This window comes from Melospiza georgiana, chromosome 3 (genome assembly GCF_028018845.1).
Source record: "Melospiza georgiana isolate bMelGeo1 chromosome 3, bMelGeo1.pri, whole genome shotgun sequence".
Classification (NCBI taxonomy): domain Eukaryota; kingdom Metazoa; phylum Chordata; class Aves; order Passeriformes; family Passerellidae; genus Melospiza; species Melospiza georgiana.
Window position 1 is genome coordinate 63,540,973 of NC_080432.1, and position 16,739 is coordinate 63,557,711.

The following is a 16,739-nucleotide window of genomic DNA, read 5'->3' on the forward strand; positions in this document are numbered from 1 at the left end:
CAAATCCTGAGCAAAATGTATATATTGGTAAAAATCAGGCTACAACTTCAACTTCCCATTTTGAGAACAAAGCAAAATTCTATTTTGATTTAAATATTTCAAGAGACCAGAGGGCCAGAACATATTGTAATCAGGACAGTTAAAACACAGACTCATTAGATCTGAGCCTTGCCTGACAGTCAAATCAAGCAGACATGTCTTCAGATTGTAACCTGAAGGTTACAGATGCCATTGCAACACTTGAAAATGTTATTAGCTAACCCAGGCCTGATGGATGGCTAAAGCCTTTGGAGAGGAAGGAGGGAGATTTCTAGCAGCTGGTCTCAGCAATGTGTTTATGTCCTTGGATCTGCTAAAATGTGTCCTCAAGACAGCTTATGATTGTACATTAGACTGTGTTACTCATTTGGAGAAGATAAAATATGTCTCTATCTAGTGCAGATAGACATGAGACACTCCTGAGTGTGAGCAGGTTTGTGTGAAATTGTGTCAGCTGTGGTGCCAGCCTGGTTCTTTGTGACTCACTGCACAGTCTCACGGGTATTAAGAGTGCAACCATCAAAGATTACACAAAAGCTTTTAGTCGTGCAAAATCAGTGTGAAAGTAGATATGCAGGAGCATAGAATTCAGCAGCAGTGTAAGTTGCTGGTGTGTAAGCTCCTAAATCACTTTAATGCGTTTGGGGATTTTTTTCAATATTCTATCCAAAATATCTCCTACTGTTCCCAGTAAGAGTATGCCAGAAATTCACATTTCCCGTACTATAAAAAAAGAAGTCTTGGGTATTTATATTAATGATTTGTTGTGACCCACCTGTATTACAGATGGAAGTGTGAAGGGATCTGATTAGCTGAGGAAAGCACTCTATAAAGATGCTTTTTACATTCAGATGACTGCATGTTGGAATTGGCAGTGAAAGGAAAAAGGTGCAAGGGCAGTAGTTGCCTTGCCTCACACACTTCGGAGCATGTGCAGTCTTGTGAAGGGCCATCCTTAGACAGGAATGGTGGTATGAGTAGCTCTAATGGTTGCTGTAAATAAATGGAGGAAAGTGCTAGCTGGATCTCTTCTGGAACTGAAAAAAGCAAAGTTGGAGCCTCTGTTTTAAAAATGGAAGGACATTGACTAACTTATGGCTAGGTACGAAATCCTTCTGATTTTTAAGGATGAGTGACATGGAATGCTCTCCTGATTGCCGTACTGGAGGATCAAAAAACCTGATAGCATTCAGACTTAAAGGCCAGGGCTGGGGACTGTGCAGGAGTGTGTCCTGGGCAGCCAGGGAAGATTTGAACTGCCCAAATGCAACTGTCAAGATGAAAAAAAAGCTTTCCCCTCTCACATTATCTCTCTCCTCTGTGCTAGGTGAGGTACTTCTTACCTTTGCATAAACTTGGCTTGACTCTGCTTCTTCTGAATACCTCTTGGGGATTGTGCCTTTCTCTTTATAAAGGTTTTTCATGTTGTCATTATATGGGGAAATTCCTCCCTTGGATTCCAAAACAGAAGTGATACTCTGAAGTCCTTGCTTATTTTTCTTGCAGAACACCCTTATAATTGCTAATCACTGGATAATTCTTATGCCAGCAACACTTTTATGCCCAAAAAAGGCAGTGATCTTTTCAGTGAGGAAGGGGGAAAGGCTGTGGTTTCTCTTTGACATGAATGGGCATGAATAACAAACACAGGTGTATTAACTGGCTTTGATTTCCTACTTATCAAAGCAATCTGTCTGGGTATATAAATTTTGCATTCAGACTTGTATGTTGTTTAACCGCTAAGCCAAATATTTCTTTAGAATATCTCAATTACTACCACTCTGTGTATTCTCTGTACCTCTGATACATTTTATGGTAGAGATTTATTAGTATTTTCACACCAGGGATTAAAGTGAGGTTATTTAGGTGCTTTAATTTACATTAATAAATACTGAGATAATTCAGGAAGTCTGGCTAGAGAGAATAGTGTGTCTGACACAAGGCCACCTTTGTATTCACCTTTGCTCTTGTCATCTTTGTTGCCATAACACTGAAAAGCTTTCTAATATATGTGTGTTATCAGTTTGTGTTTTACTATGCTCAACTAGCTGTGTCAGTGGAAAGGAAAAATCACACAATCATACAGTACCTTGCTGATGATTTTGTTATACATCAATAACTTCAGTTTCAAACTGAATAATTAAATATTTATACTTTTATATTTTCTTTAGAATATTCATGTAGGAAGGAAGAGATATATTGATTGCTAATCAAATGCAATGCTTTATCAGTGAGATACCAAAGTGACTCACTGCTCTGTTTCTACAGCTGCAGATGCATAGAAGAAATCAGGAGGACAGTCATTTAGCACTTTCCTTGGATGAACATGATCACACAGTGGGGCTGGCTCAGAAGTGGGAAAAAATTTGTTGTGTGACATGGTGCCATGTTACAATTGAGTGAAATGCAGTGGTGTGTCTCACATTGAGGGGTGGGGACATCCTGTTGACGTTAAGCACTAGACTAACAAGCTGTGGATAGTCTGCAGCAGAAAGGGGACATGTTCTGGACTGAAGGTTAATACTTGCTTTTGAGTTTAGTTGTGGAGTCAGGGAATCCTGATTTCCCCTCCCCAGCTTGATGCTTTTAAATTCTGGCTTCAGATGTTTTTTAAAACCTCCTCTCCAAGCAGTTAGACCTTTGCTTGGAGAAATGCATGCAGTATTGACAAAAACGCCATCAAATATTGTCAGATCAGCAGTGGAAAAGGAAACTGGGAATCTAATCTATAGCTGAACCTCTGGATTGCAGTCACTTCAAACCTCAGCAATTCTGTGATTTTGACTTTCTCTCTTTGAGTTTTTGGTAATTTTTCATCACTAGCCCTGACTCTAAAAAGCTATCCTGCCAGAAAGACTGGAATTAGGCTTTGAGTGTAACTGTGGCACCCAGGCAGCTGAAACCAAATATTGAGGAAGTGGGAAGTATGGAAGGAATCCTAAACAGGAGAGACACTTGGATATTTTTCTTCCTTTTTCTTTTTCCTTTATTCTCATGCATGTTATAGTCACTTTCACTTATGAGTTGATCACCTTTGTAATAATGCAGTACTCCTATCTGACTGTGATAACATTATTCTCAGATAACAACAAAAAATGTTTAATGAAGAATTACAAATTATAAGATGAATCCTCACATAGAAACAAGTTCTTCAGACAAACCAGATACACAGAAACAAATTCTCCAGATAAACCAGATACACTGTAATATAATGGGTACTGAACTAAGAAAGTTGCTCTTAGGACAAAAGTGTGATTGATTGTGTAAGATTTCCCTTTCCACTGCATCCTTTTGTTTTCTTCAGTCACAGAGACAGCCTTGTCATATAATTCAATTCATTTCAGTCCAGTCTGTGTCCATATTTCCTGGGAAATTTAGAGCTTGCAGGGCAGAAATTTTTAAGCAAGAAAAAGAATAATGACCTCTTGTGAAAGAAACTCAGTTTTTGGATTTGATGTTTTTCCAAATACTTGTTCTTTATTTCACTGTTCTAATTAATAGTTATATGCTGGGCATGTTATGAATATGTACTCTGTTTCTGTCAGTGAAGATTCCAAGCTTTTCTTCTTATTACATCTCAGAAGACTTGACATGGTTGAGTTGCAGCAACCTTACTTGTGGTGGTTTTTTAATAGGCTTGAGGATTGCTTTGAAACCAAAAAATAATCTTCCTAAGTGGCTCTAGAGGGAAGACTTTTCTAGTTCCCATCATTTACCTATTGTACATGGCGAACAGCAGTTTCATTTAGGAAAGATTAGTTTATTCCCAGTGACTCCAGCTTGCATTTGTTTCTGGATTAGGTGTTTTTCTTGCAGATGGGCAAATTCTTTAGGATTTTTCTTCTGTAGGCTTTCAGTGAGGAGTCAGCCAGAAGTCTGTTTTATCTGTGAATGAGGTTTAATGAACCCTTGCTAAATCTGCTGTGTCAAGGCAATCTTTTCTCTTTGTCTTTTCACTGATCCATTAATACAGCATTTGGGAGCTCTCCAGTAATAATAGTAGACAGCTCTCTTTGTGATTTCAGTTTTCACTTTGGATATATTTGGAACTGAAATCTGACTTAGAGTTCTGTGGTAAAACTTCGTTTGTGTAAGGACAAACTGTCTTTAGGTTGAGTATTAGCAACTGTTCTTTCCAAGATTGCTACCATAATGCTTTAAAGGTGCAAAGTGATTCTTTGAGTGCTGAGACTCATCTCCTAGTTTTTATTCATTTACATTCTGTATTAACTAATTAGATTGATAGGGCTCCAGTTATGGTGTCAAATTAGTCACTTGAAAAGGTCACGATTGAAAGTCTACAAGGAGTCTGAGTAAGTTTAGTGACTTTTTTTCTTTTTTTTTTGGCTTAGTTTTCGTAGCAGTTATAGTTGGCCTGTTTTAGGGTCTGTACAACCATGTTGTTACAGGTTCAGGGAGGCAGTCCCGATCTGGTGCAAATATTGAATGAAAGGGGACTGTGCTTGACCAACTTAGCAAAACTTACAGTTGATTATTTCAGAAAACTTGTCAGGAACTTTGTTGCTGCTTGAGCAAGTCTTTGGCCCTCCAAGACAGAGAACAATTTATGTAGTTGAAAAATGTCTCCAAAGTGTTTGATCCAAAATGTTGACACAACACAACTGTACAATCCCAGTCTCTGTGCATGATTATATTCTAAAGCATTTTATTGAATATTAATACATGAGGTGATTACTCATAAGCTCTCACAGATACATATATTCTCATTATTTTAAGATTAATGTTTATGAAATATATTTTTCCACATACAGTGTGGTTATGCTTAGTCGAATATAATTTACAACTGTTCTGCTTTGTCGTGAACTGTAAAATCAAATGGAGGTGTGTTAGCATCTGCTCTGTTAAAGAGGGGATTCTGTAAAGACTTTCACAGTATCATGCAGATAAGATTTTTTTTAAGATCAGTCCTGCTGAGAAATGCTACGTAGAGTTCTTAGTGCTTAGCCTTTTCATAAGTTAAATTTTTGTAATGTAGGCCAACTACAAATCCAGACCCTCTTGGGTTTGCTTGTCTCATTTTATTTCTTTCCGGTTATTTTTGGAAGTCATTTTTTTCATGTGCTTAGTTATAAGTAACCAGGTTAATTCCAATAGATTGAATGACCTACCTTGTGGGCTTCAAGATAAGCTCATCCTTTCCTGAGTTAATTAGAACTATAGTAAATGTCTAGTACTGTGATTAAAGAATTCCCCTGGTTCTTAGGTGGCTGGTCATTGTAGCCAAAACCAGGCTTGAATTAAATAGCAGAGCTTTCTCCTTAAGGAATCCAAAAAGAATGATAATGGTAATGGCCTGAATGTGGCCAAATGGATGCTGGAGGATAACTGCCTAAACCAGTCAGTAGTGAATGCAATATCTCTATAATGAAACCTCTTTCCAGGATCCATGGCTTTTCCTCATTACCATTCTGTCCTTGAATTCTATCCCTGAACAATCTCTATGGGTTTCATCAGATGTGTAATTTCAAAAATCTAAGCAGAGTGGTGGTCAGCTTAAAAGTTTTGCAGGATAGAAAAGTAGGCTTAGTTTCTTTCCTGAATAAATTATAGTGCAAAAATTTTAACTGTCTCAGAGTTGTGAGGTTATGAGAACATGCTCATTCTGTCACATTGGAACTGTCACATTTGATGTGGCATAATCAAAATCATTGGCATCAACCAAAAAGCAGCAAGTCCCTAGCTCTGTAAAGTGTAATTTCACACCTATCAAGTGTGGAAGTACAAGTTCTTATAGACTTTTTTTAGTCTGACACACATACAAGAACCTGGAGTTCACTTAACCATTACGAAAATGAATTGCAAAGGCATAATATGATCAGAACCCCAAATACAGAAACCCTTTCACTTTGACACATGGCCTTTTAGTCTTTTGCCAGCTGCCAGACATTAATGCTTACTGGTGGTGACAGTGGCAAGTTCTGCCAGCCAAAGTGGCCACACAACAGTGGCATGAAAGTGTCACTTTCCATAGCTTTTGCATGCAATTGTACTGCAGGTGTGCCACAGCTGTGCACAGATGCACCCAGTTTACTCCTTCTTGCTTATCAGCCTCCCATGATTAGGGCCACTGCTACCATTGCTGTTAGCACCATCTGGTCCTGGGGGCAGCTGAGGGGAGAACTTGTGTCCCAATAAGCTGTTCTGACACTGCCAGCCAGCTCCTTGTGTCCTGTACCCTGGAGCTCCTCGGGTCTCTTGTAAGAGAGGAAAAAGAGAGAAACTGTATGTGATGTGGCAGTTTGTGATGCAACCACAAAACCAGCTTATCAGGCTTTTTAATAGCCTTTTCCTGGGATGCAGGTCAGGATATGGTCTGAGATAGGGTAAAATCCTCTGGCACGCCAGACAACCTGTGGGACACCACTTCCTAGGTTGTGTTGAGGCTAACTTCTTGCCAATTAATCTAGTGACTTGAAACAGTAATTTTAAATCAACTGTTGTAATGTACAATGCCATACAGAGCACTTCCCTGTTACAGCTTTGCATTATCTGAGAGCAAGGGAGTTATCTTCCCTCTCCCCTGCCCAAAAAATTCTGTTGTTGTCAAGAATAAATGTCAGAATTTTCCACCCAGGGGAGAAACCAGTTCTTTTTTTCCTTGAGAGCTCTAGCTCTACTTACATCCATGTGTTGACATCCTTTTGAATCATTTTAGTAATTGGTACATGAAACTTCATTTTTATTTGAGAACTGTTTAAACTATTTGCTGATGTTTTCCAGTTTGATATTTCTCCTTTTTCACTTTTGTTTTACTCAGATTTGCATAGTATAATTTGTAAAGTAATGCAGTATACCTGAATAGGTTGTAACCTGTAAAGGAAGATATGTCATCCTAGTACTGCTGTTCAGCCTTTTTCTTTATTTTTCCCTGCCTTTAATTGTTAAAATTCTAAAGATAAAACCCCCTGTCAGAATGTTGACAAATACTGTTAAGTATTTTTTAAACTTTGAATAATTTCTTTCCTTTCTACAACTGTACTACATAAGCAGAAGTTTCACTTGGTTTCACACCATAAATAGTGTTCAGCAGCAGTTCTGTTTTAATCCAGTGAACTCTGAGCACTCAGCATGTCATTGCTGATGATGTGTGAGGTTCTCCTGTACCAGATATAGTCCTTATGTCTGAAGCCCTGGTGCATTCATAATGCTGAGCAGCATTTATGGGTTTACTAATTCATAGCAGACACACTCTCCTCTCTCTCCGTAATTAAAATCTGCTGTTTGGTACAGTGACACATGGTGACAGAGTGTAAATGACTTCATTAATGTGCTTTGTTTCTCTTGCCCTTGCTTTCCTTCAAGGCCAAAGAGTGCAACATGAGCAGGTTACCAGTTATTCTGACAAATAGGGGGACGCCTCCTGTCCAAACTATTTTGCAGAAATACTGGATGACTTTAAATGTCAAACTACTGAATGAGGTAAAGGGCTGTCCTTCCTATCATGGTTTTCCTCTGAGGGGCAGGATGTGAGAATCATCTGGCACACATTGCATCCAAGTTTACTAGCCTGCAAATAAAGTAAGTCAGGAAAGGTTTCTTTTACAAATCCCACAAAGGGATTAGAGGTCATTGCATAATTGTATTCTTTTTAAATTGTAAAGTTTTGAACCTTTTCTCTCTTTCTTGGGGATGCTGCTTGCTTTCCTACACTCTCTGCTTATTTCATGTGCCCCCACATGAAAGAGCTCTTCAATGTGAGAATTGGTTTGTACTGCAGATATGTAGCAAGCACTTAAGGAACTTGGCTAGCAATGATAGGCAACCTTACAATCTAAAAATATTCCCACTTTTTTCCTCTTCAAGAGGTCACAGAATGGTTTAGGTTGTAAGGAACCCTAAAGTTCAGCTAGTTCTAATGCTCCTGCCATGGACAGGGGCACCTTCTGCTAGACTAGGTTGTTCAAATCCCCCATCCAACCATTAAAGCATGGAATCACACAGAAACACAGAACAGGCAAAGTTGTAAGGGACCACAGTGGTTTTCTGGTCCAATCTCTCTGCTCAAGCAGTGTAATCCTAGAGCACATAGCACAGGATGGATAGACATTGTGATGTTACTTTAATTACATTGCACTTTATTTTGTTTCCTGTACATTTTGTTTCAATTGACATATCAGAAGCAGAGTTTTTGGTTGTGTTTCTACTTGTTGTGGAAACATGTGCATACTCATGTACTACATTTGGGACTGTATCCTGGGACTCCAGGGAGTAGGAATTATATTTCTTGTTCCATGATGGTCAGAGCTTCAACAGTAATTAAAATAAATACTTTCATTATGGATAAGCCATTTATGGAAATGTGATCTCGTTGGGCATTTTCAAGATAATGCAAGCCAATCAAAAAATCCTGGAAGCTGTGTGACTTTGAAACTGTCTCTACAGTCATATAAGTTCCTTCTTCAAAAAAAGAAAAAAAGAAACAAAATGTGGTTTAGAATCCATACCAATCAGTAAAAGCTGGTTTTTAATTTTGTTTTTTACTGGAATTGCTTTCTAGTTATTAGGAACTGCTTTGTAGTTTTGTTTTTGCTTTCCATACCAGTGGTTGCAAAAACAACAGGTTATTGCCCAAGAAAGCCTCTATCTTTCTTTTCTTTAATTTTTTAAAATACAGATTGTTTGAGTTAGTATCATGAGTAGTTATGCAGTCTATGGGGGTATCCTGTTTGGAGACTCAGTGTGTTCAGTGGATTGGAATTATTAAGTTTGGTTTTGTTTGGTTGTTTTTAGTCCCATTTTTCATCCAGTAATTTAAAAAAGAAGCCTGCTGTCTTCCTGTTTGTTCCACATAAAAGGGAAAACATGCAAGTTAAGTGTTTGGATCATTGCCATGACTGTAAATGAGTCCTGCAGCAGTGCTGATGGAAATCATGGCTGAGAGCAGTCTTGTGTATTGGTCAGAGACATGTTTCAGAACTTACAAATGATTTGTGGTAGCAGTGGAGTAAGCCAAGAATATACTGGCTGATTGCTTGTGCTTCTGTCATTTGGTTGCATCAGGTCATATGCCCTTTCTCTAGCTAGTGGGTTCACAGGTCTCATTTTTTACAAAGAATAGCAGTCAAAACTTAGCAGTCTTTTTGCTGAAATTCTCTTTTGCTTCATAGCAAAGTTTTGATCATCACTTCCTTACTGAGCTTGATCTCTGATGTTTCTATCATTCACATGTTACATGCAGGTTTTTGGCATTTGTGGCAGAAAGGAATACATATATATATTTGTGTGTGTATACATATGCACTAACTTTTCACAATTCACCTCTATAAAAGGTGGAAATTAAAAAAACAACAACAACAACAAAATATAAACACACAAAAAAAAAAGGAGGGAAGGAAGAGGTTTTGAAGGGCAAAGGCTTAAAAGAACACCTGAACTGATGTGTCCTTCCATGAATTGTAGTGTATTGGCACCCAGGTTTTGATCTGTGGCAAACATTAGATAGTAACACATACTACAAAGCCAAGATGGGACAAGAGAGCAGAAAATCACATGAAGTAAATAAGGGTTTACAAGTAGGGAAAATCAGGACACACAAACCACTGAATAGGATTAGTCATGGATGTCCATTGCGGTTCTTAGTGTGATGAGATTTGTCAGTGGGAAGTAACACTTGCCTCTGTGTGTTTAGAAAGTGTGTTCTACACCTGTGTTTTGCACAGCAGTGTCTGGAGGATACAAATCAGTTTTTCCTTGAGTACTGAATATATATTTTAGCCAGCTGCTGAGTTCTCACAGCTATTAGAAATGTCAATAAAATTTCAGTGTAATTAATAGCTGAGAAAGTGAGGCCCCACAGCTGACTGTGAGGCTGGGCAGTAGTTAAGAATCTAGTTAGTGCTAAACAAAATTGTTTGGCTTCAAAGCTTTACATTTTTCACATATGGACTGAGCAGCAGATGGAAATAACAGCCCTTATAACTTATGTTATTATTAGCCAAATGAGATTGACAGTTTTTATAATTGACTGTTTACCTTTCTGTTGTTCTATAGAATTTGCTCTGGGGACAGGAAGAAAGGTACCACAGTTCCTTTTCACTGGCACTTGTGCATGTGCTAGTAAATGTTATGGATTAAGAGAAATTTGTGGAGTTTTCTTCCTGTATATACGAAGAAATACGAAGAAATACTTTGTATTTCTTCCTGTCAAGAAATACAAAGTACAGCATTCTTAATTATTTGTAGTTAGAATTAGATTGCTTTCTTTGGCAAGTTCAAGTGCTCTGTAGCTTGTATCTCTCCTTGTAATATTGAGGTGGGCTGTATAACACTTTTAAGAAATTCCATTTTGTCCATTTCAAAGAGAAACCATGAAGAAGGATTTGGCTCAGAAACTTTGCTCCCAGGATAAATGCTAAATATCTAAAAAAGAGTTTCTAGTGCAGGACTATTGTAATTCATAAGAGTAGTGTGCCCTTTTCTTTTGTCACTACCTCTAGTATTTATCCACATTATTCAGCTTCTATTTATGAAGGACTGAGCATCAAATCAAGATATCATGTGCAGAAAACTGTAAAATTGCCATTACACAATGGTTTACTTGGAACACTTTTTGTAGTAAAATCACCTTCTATAAGAAGAGGATCAAGCTCCTTATTGGCATTTTATTTACAAAACAAAAATGCGAACAAGCAAACAGAAAACCCGACAACTTCAGAGTAAGGTGTGACATCCTGTAGTGAAATACAAGTTTTCTGCTAAGAAAAACACTTGTAAAGGTGCAGTGCATTTCAGTGTATAGTAACTTTTCAGTATGACTCTCAAAATGCTAAAGTTTATTTATATCCTCCTTCAGGAAAATGTCACACTCACCTGTGGACAGACTCTTCTGTACTTTGCTTCTAGTTAACAGCCATTAATGTTGACTTATCTGATGCCCCAAACTTTGTTGTGAAGCAGAGAACAGCAGTTCTGAGTAGGGCTGAGATACTGTAGGGACCAATACATTAGTGTTAATGTGATTTGATATTTGCTGCTACACTTATCCCAAGAAACTTACACTATTTCAGAACAAGCCAAACATAAATTCTGGTGCTGGAGGGCTTTTATGCTTTGAAGGAGAGAGAACAGTAGCTGAGATTCTGTCTTCTGTGGGGCAGGAGAGATTGGAAAGGGAGACAGGAGAGTGGGAAGAAATCTCCAGACACAAAAGGCATCAGACACCACAGCGTCTCTCACCACATTGCCTCACTCACCCATTTATCCTGGTGGTTCACATCACATTCTTACTCCCCTTCTCTTCATAGCAAGATGTTGAATTGGTTTTTTAGTGTCTTATTCTTCCTGCTGAATTCAGGACAGAAAAAGCCTCCCTTCATGAACTGGGGCTTATGGATGTTTTTTAGCTACTCATTATCAAGTGACTATAATACACTTAGTGCAAATATCCTGTGCTGGGAAATCCTCAGGCAGTAATTAATGGATTTTTTCACATAATACTTATCTGTCTGTGCCACTTAAGTAATAACTTGTATCGTATTTTTCCTTTCTCTTTTGTTATATTGATAGAAGTGAATGGAAGGACTGATTATAAATCATGCAAAGCTTGTGGTTAAAATATGAATAGGGGTCCAAGGCCAGAGTTGATCACTGGATTGTCTTCCTTTTGGTGGTCACATGTAGGAGACAGCAATAAGTAATCCATTGGGTGGTGCCTCTGGGGCCAACAGATGCAGCTTCTCAGGAGGATCTCCTCTATCCCAATAACACATGGTGCTAAGAAGCTTCTGATGCTGTTTCTCCAAGTTGGGAGGAGTTTTGGCTAGGAGCACAAGGGTGGGAAGGAGAGTCAATAATGGCTGAAACTTAATTTTTTTTTCATTTCCTCTCTTTTGATGCAAGGTCTTGCTCTGTATAACATATACCTCCACCTTTGAGCTGAATGGGAGTTCAGTGTTGAAGATTGCTGAGGTAAGTGCCTCTGTTATACCACTGCTTGTGTCACTTAAGCTTTCCCTAATGCCTTGAGTGTGCCTTCCATGTGTAGCCTGAAACTGAACCAGTCTAAAACACGTCTACCATCATTAGGACTGGTATTACCTTATGTGTAGTGTGAAGAAATAGTTGTGAGTTGGGCAGGTTTGGGCTTGCATGGGAAGGCAGTCTTGGAAGTTGACTGATAATTGTTTATTACAACATTACACATTTACTACTTCTCATATTTATTTTGCTTTTGCAATAGAAAAATTTTCTTGAGTTCTTCATGAAACAGCACTCCACTGATTTCCTACTGGCTGCAACTCTAACACTAATGGAGTTTCCTGAAGAGAAGTTTATAAGCCATAGTGTGCCATGTTGGCATAAGTACCTCACTGTTCCTTGTATCTCTTTCCTGACACATCCAAGTAAAATATTTTTAATGTCCCTTGAGCCATTGGGTTCTTAGTCACTCTACTCCCTTTATTCCATTAGATTTTAATATGAATTAAATTGTAAAGGAGATTTGGTTGTAGAAAACATACTTGCAAGCATATTACCTGAGCCTCAGTAGGTGAGTGATATTTTTAGTAGTGTGTTGCCTGCTATGGGCTGTTTGTTCAGCTTAGAGAAAATGTACAGGAGCACTTAATCCTCCTGTGCAAACCACACTGCTGTGTGCAGAATCTATTATAAAAGTACATTGTTAACATGCTATGGGCAGAGCTAGTGTCCATGAAGGAATGTAAATGTTACCTACATGTCCTACACTCCCAAGTGTCTGTAGACATTTAGAGATGTGTTACTTCTCAGTTTTTGTTATTTGCGGTGGAGTTTTTTTGCAAAAACAAAAATCCCATGTGAAAATAGCTTACTTTAGCTGGAAGTTACAGTATGTTCTGAGTTCAAGAATAAAACTGACCTTGCCTTATCAGAAGCTGAGAAAGGAGTTGTAGGGATAACAGGAAACCAAAGAAAATTAGTTCCATTTTGCAGAAGAAAAAAGGGTTTTAAAAGGCAAGGAAACAACATAAATAGTTCATGTATATAACATATACCAGATGAAAAAGATAGTAATCATTCTAGATTAGCACAGCTTAGATTTTCATTTCTCTTGTGCTAGGTGATACCATAAGGTGTGGCTATTTTTGGAGGTCTTTGTAAGCCCCATCTGTAGATGCTGCAGCAGGGATGAATTGAATTGCCACTTAAACAATTGCTACTTAACAAGCCACAGTTTTTAAATTTCTACTAAACCCTCTTTATGTCAGTGTCACACACTGGGAAAAAATACAGATAATTTTCCCTGCTGCAGTTTTTCTCATATTTCTCACAGACTTCCTAACATGCAAGGCAAAAGCTGATGAATTCAGCTTAGTGCATCTCTTGGCTGTAGGTAAAGAGCTTGAGATTAAACAAAGTGCTTGCTGGCAAAAGCATTTAATGACTCTGAGCCCTTCAGTTTTCAGTCTTTAAGAGCTCTACCTGAGACTGGGGGGAAATGGTCAATCAGTGATGGTCTGTGTGGTATAAACTGTAGAAATGATCAGAAATAATATTTTCTGTTCTCTCTGTAAAGAGGGTTGTTATTCATCAAAAGCATTCTGAAAATTGGCAGTTGTCTTTCACAGATTGATGTAAAACTCTGCTAGTTTTGGTAGTTGCATTTCAGTTTATTCTCAGAAAGCCAATCTGGTTTTTAAAAAGCTTTGCTGGTGTACTGATACAAATTAGGACAATGCTAGTTGTTTTCTTTTATAGTGAGCAAGACTCTAATGCATGATGAGATGTGCCAGCAAAGCAAGCAAAACTCATTTCCTTCAATGAATTGGAACAAGCAGTAATACAGAGTGTGCTTGCCTCTATTTGGAGTGTTTGGATGTACAGCTATTTTCTCCACACTTCTTGAGAAAATACTGCCTCAGGTTTTCTTAAATAGCCTAGGTCTCTCTAAATAGCAAATCCTACCTGGCACATACATGTTTCCACAAGTTCCTCCACAGGCTTTAGGTAAGGCAAAGATTTTAATAGCTGGCATCACTATGCCTTTGTATCTGAATTAGCCAACATATAAGCAGTAGGAAACAGAAAATAATATCTCAGTTCAGAATTTGGTTAACCTTCTGACTTGCTCTAAGGGAAAGGTGGCAAAGAGGAGCTTTCTGTTCCAGTGCCCATGATATTTAACGTTTCTTTCCAAATCAGTCCCTTAGTTTTCCTAGCCTGCACTCTGTAGCAAGTAGAACCACTCCAGGATTGGAAAGGTGCTGCCTTCATTACTAGTGGAACACCTGAGGAATGTCTCTGACAAACAAAGCTACAGTCTGGCCATTTTGCACTGTCTGATGGTTTGCAATTCATGTGTACAAAACAATGGCACTCAAAATCATTCTGAACCTTATCAGCTTCATTTTAAGAAAGCATCCAACATGAAGTCTACTATAATTTCTGCCCTAAGTATTAATAATATTGAAAAGAGATTAGTAGTATGAAAAATGGATTAAATCTTGTTCTGTGCACCTTCCCATGCTTGCCTAGACACCTGCAGGAAAATGTAGTTGATGCTGTTTCATGGGTTTTTGTGTGTGTTTGTTGCTCCAGTGTGCCTTCTGGAGGTTTATTTTGTGTAACTCTGTGTTTAATTAGCTAACCCTTCTGTGTTTTGCTCTTAGTTGTGTTTTGCATGCCATAGAGCTGGAAGTCCCCGAATGCATGAAATGATCAAAATGTCCATTGCACACCTCTTTGGAGCCCTGAGCTCTCGCATTTTCACTGCTGCTTCTTCATCAGTGGCTTTTCAAAAGGTACCTTGCCCAGCCATTTAGAACACAGGCCTTCTGTAAGATTGCAACTCAAGTATTGTTTGCTTATTAGCTCACGTGGGGAGGGGAGACAAGGAGGAGATACCAACCATGCGCTTTCCAGAAAGTCAGCCTACCTCTAAGAATGGTACTTCATTAATTATTTCAGGTACTCTAGAAGAAGTCTTACAGCTCAAAAAGAATGATCTCAGCAGCACTGGAATGGTTTGGCCTCTGTGAAGGGCTGTATGTGGTTAACAAGCTTTTAAGGTTATTTTGTCCACTGGGGTTCAAGGGATAGCTGAATGATGAGCAGAATTGGTCCAGGCCAACTTACAAGAACATCTTCATCACTGACCTATTGACAGCTTGGTTTCATTTCAATAGGAGTTAGAAACAATCAAGAGTCTTGTTTGTGTGCCTATGTCAATACTGATCAGACTCTGTAATCAGATCACTTTAATTTTTCCTTCTTAAAAACTCATCCTCATTAGGGAACTATAAAAGTGACTTTACATCATATAATATCCTTCTCATTCAAAAATGTACACCAGATGCAGTTTTGTATACTCCTTATGCATATAGTTCATACTACACATTTATATTTTTAAGAATTAATATTTTAAATAATTTTTCACATCTAGTTCCATTTATATTTACAGTTCTTACTTGCTATATATCTAAACAATGGCAGAATAAAACTGCTAAAACTGAAAAATATATAAGTATGTGAACAGTAATTTACTTTTTGTTTTGCTTGTTACGGATTTGGAAGATTCTTGTGGTCATTGTGAACAATAAAGCTTAGTGCAGGACAAAGGACCAAAACTGCTTCTTCAAGAAGACTATTGTACAGTTCTGTCACAAATCTGCTCAGCTCCATCAAGATTTTTATCTCCTTAGTAGTTACTGTGCAATGTGGTTACACTGTCTACTCCAGTTACTGAAGGTCTTACAGAGACCTAGCACCTCCCACAAAATACCTGACGAAGGACAGAAACTGCACCTTGCAGTGTGCTCTCCCCAGGATCCTAGCTGTGTAACACTTTAGCAGCCACTTGTGCAGGATCACCAGGGGCAGAAGTCAAGCATGACTCTGGGCACAGCACATTGTCTGAAACCTGTCAGCAGCTGGGCTTGGAGTTGGGAACTGGATGATCCATCAGCGTTCTTCTATTGCTGCCTTGGTTCCCATGGGATCTCTGAGAAGAGGAGCCCTCTGCTGGATTGCCAGTTATTAAAAGGCAGTTGTTTGTGTTATTTATGGTAAAATGCTATTGTATTTTCTGTGTTAAGAAAGGCTTTAAAAGTTTTCACATTAGATACAGTACGTAATGATTATCGTAGAATAAGTGGCAAATACCTTTACACCAGAAGCAACAAGTTTGAAGAATTGAAGGATATTTATAGGATATTGCAGACATAGACTTGCAGCAAGGTAGTTACAATAAGTATCAAGATGTGAATAATCAAAGCCTCATTCAATGAGCTCTATACGAAGTGAGACAAGTACCAAAATCACTTGGATTTGACAGGAGACTTTGCCAGTTTTGCCCTGCCATTCCTGCAGCTGTGTGACTGATGAGTTACTTGGCTTTCCAACCAAGACTGCTAAAAACTTCTAATGTGCTAAATAGTAAGGAAGGCTGACTGTCTATCTGCATGTGAGAGACCTTGGTATCCTCCTAAACTGTGTTCCTGGTAAGGGGGAGTTGATCTCTTTGTGCTGCTGTCTTGTTTCCTCATCAGGTTTGCATTGAGACATATGTATCTAGCTGTCACCAGCGGAGCATTAACACCGCTGTGCGGGCAACCCTCAGCCAAATGTTGAGTGACTTGACTTTACAGTTACGACAAAGGCAAGAAAACATGGTGAGCCTTCTGGCATCAACAAATGGTTCCATGTCCATGGCTGCATACCATTTTGTTCTCATTCATCTGAATGCCTTATGGCTTTTATTTGAC

At 38.5% G+C, this 16,739-nt stretch overlaps 1 protein-coding gene across 2 annotated transcripts in view; it reads left to right on the forward strand.

Moving 5' to 3' along the window:
• ARFGEF3 (ARFGEF family member 3) overlaps positions 1 to 16,739 on the forward strand; it is a 95,085-nt gene that overhangs the window by 18,346 nt on the left and 60,000 nt on the right. For both annotated transcript variants that reach the window (XM_058019360.1, XM_058019361.1), the window contains exons 5-6: positions 11,899 to 11,967; positions 16,524 to 16,646. In XM_058019360.1, the coding sequence (XP_057875343.1) occupies positions 11,899 to 11,967; positions 16,524 to 16,646 (192 nt within the window). The remainder of the gene's footprint in view (positions 1 to 11,898; positions 11,968 to 16,523; positions 16,647 to 16,739) is intronic.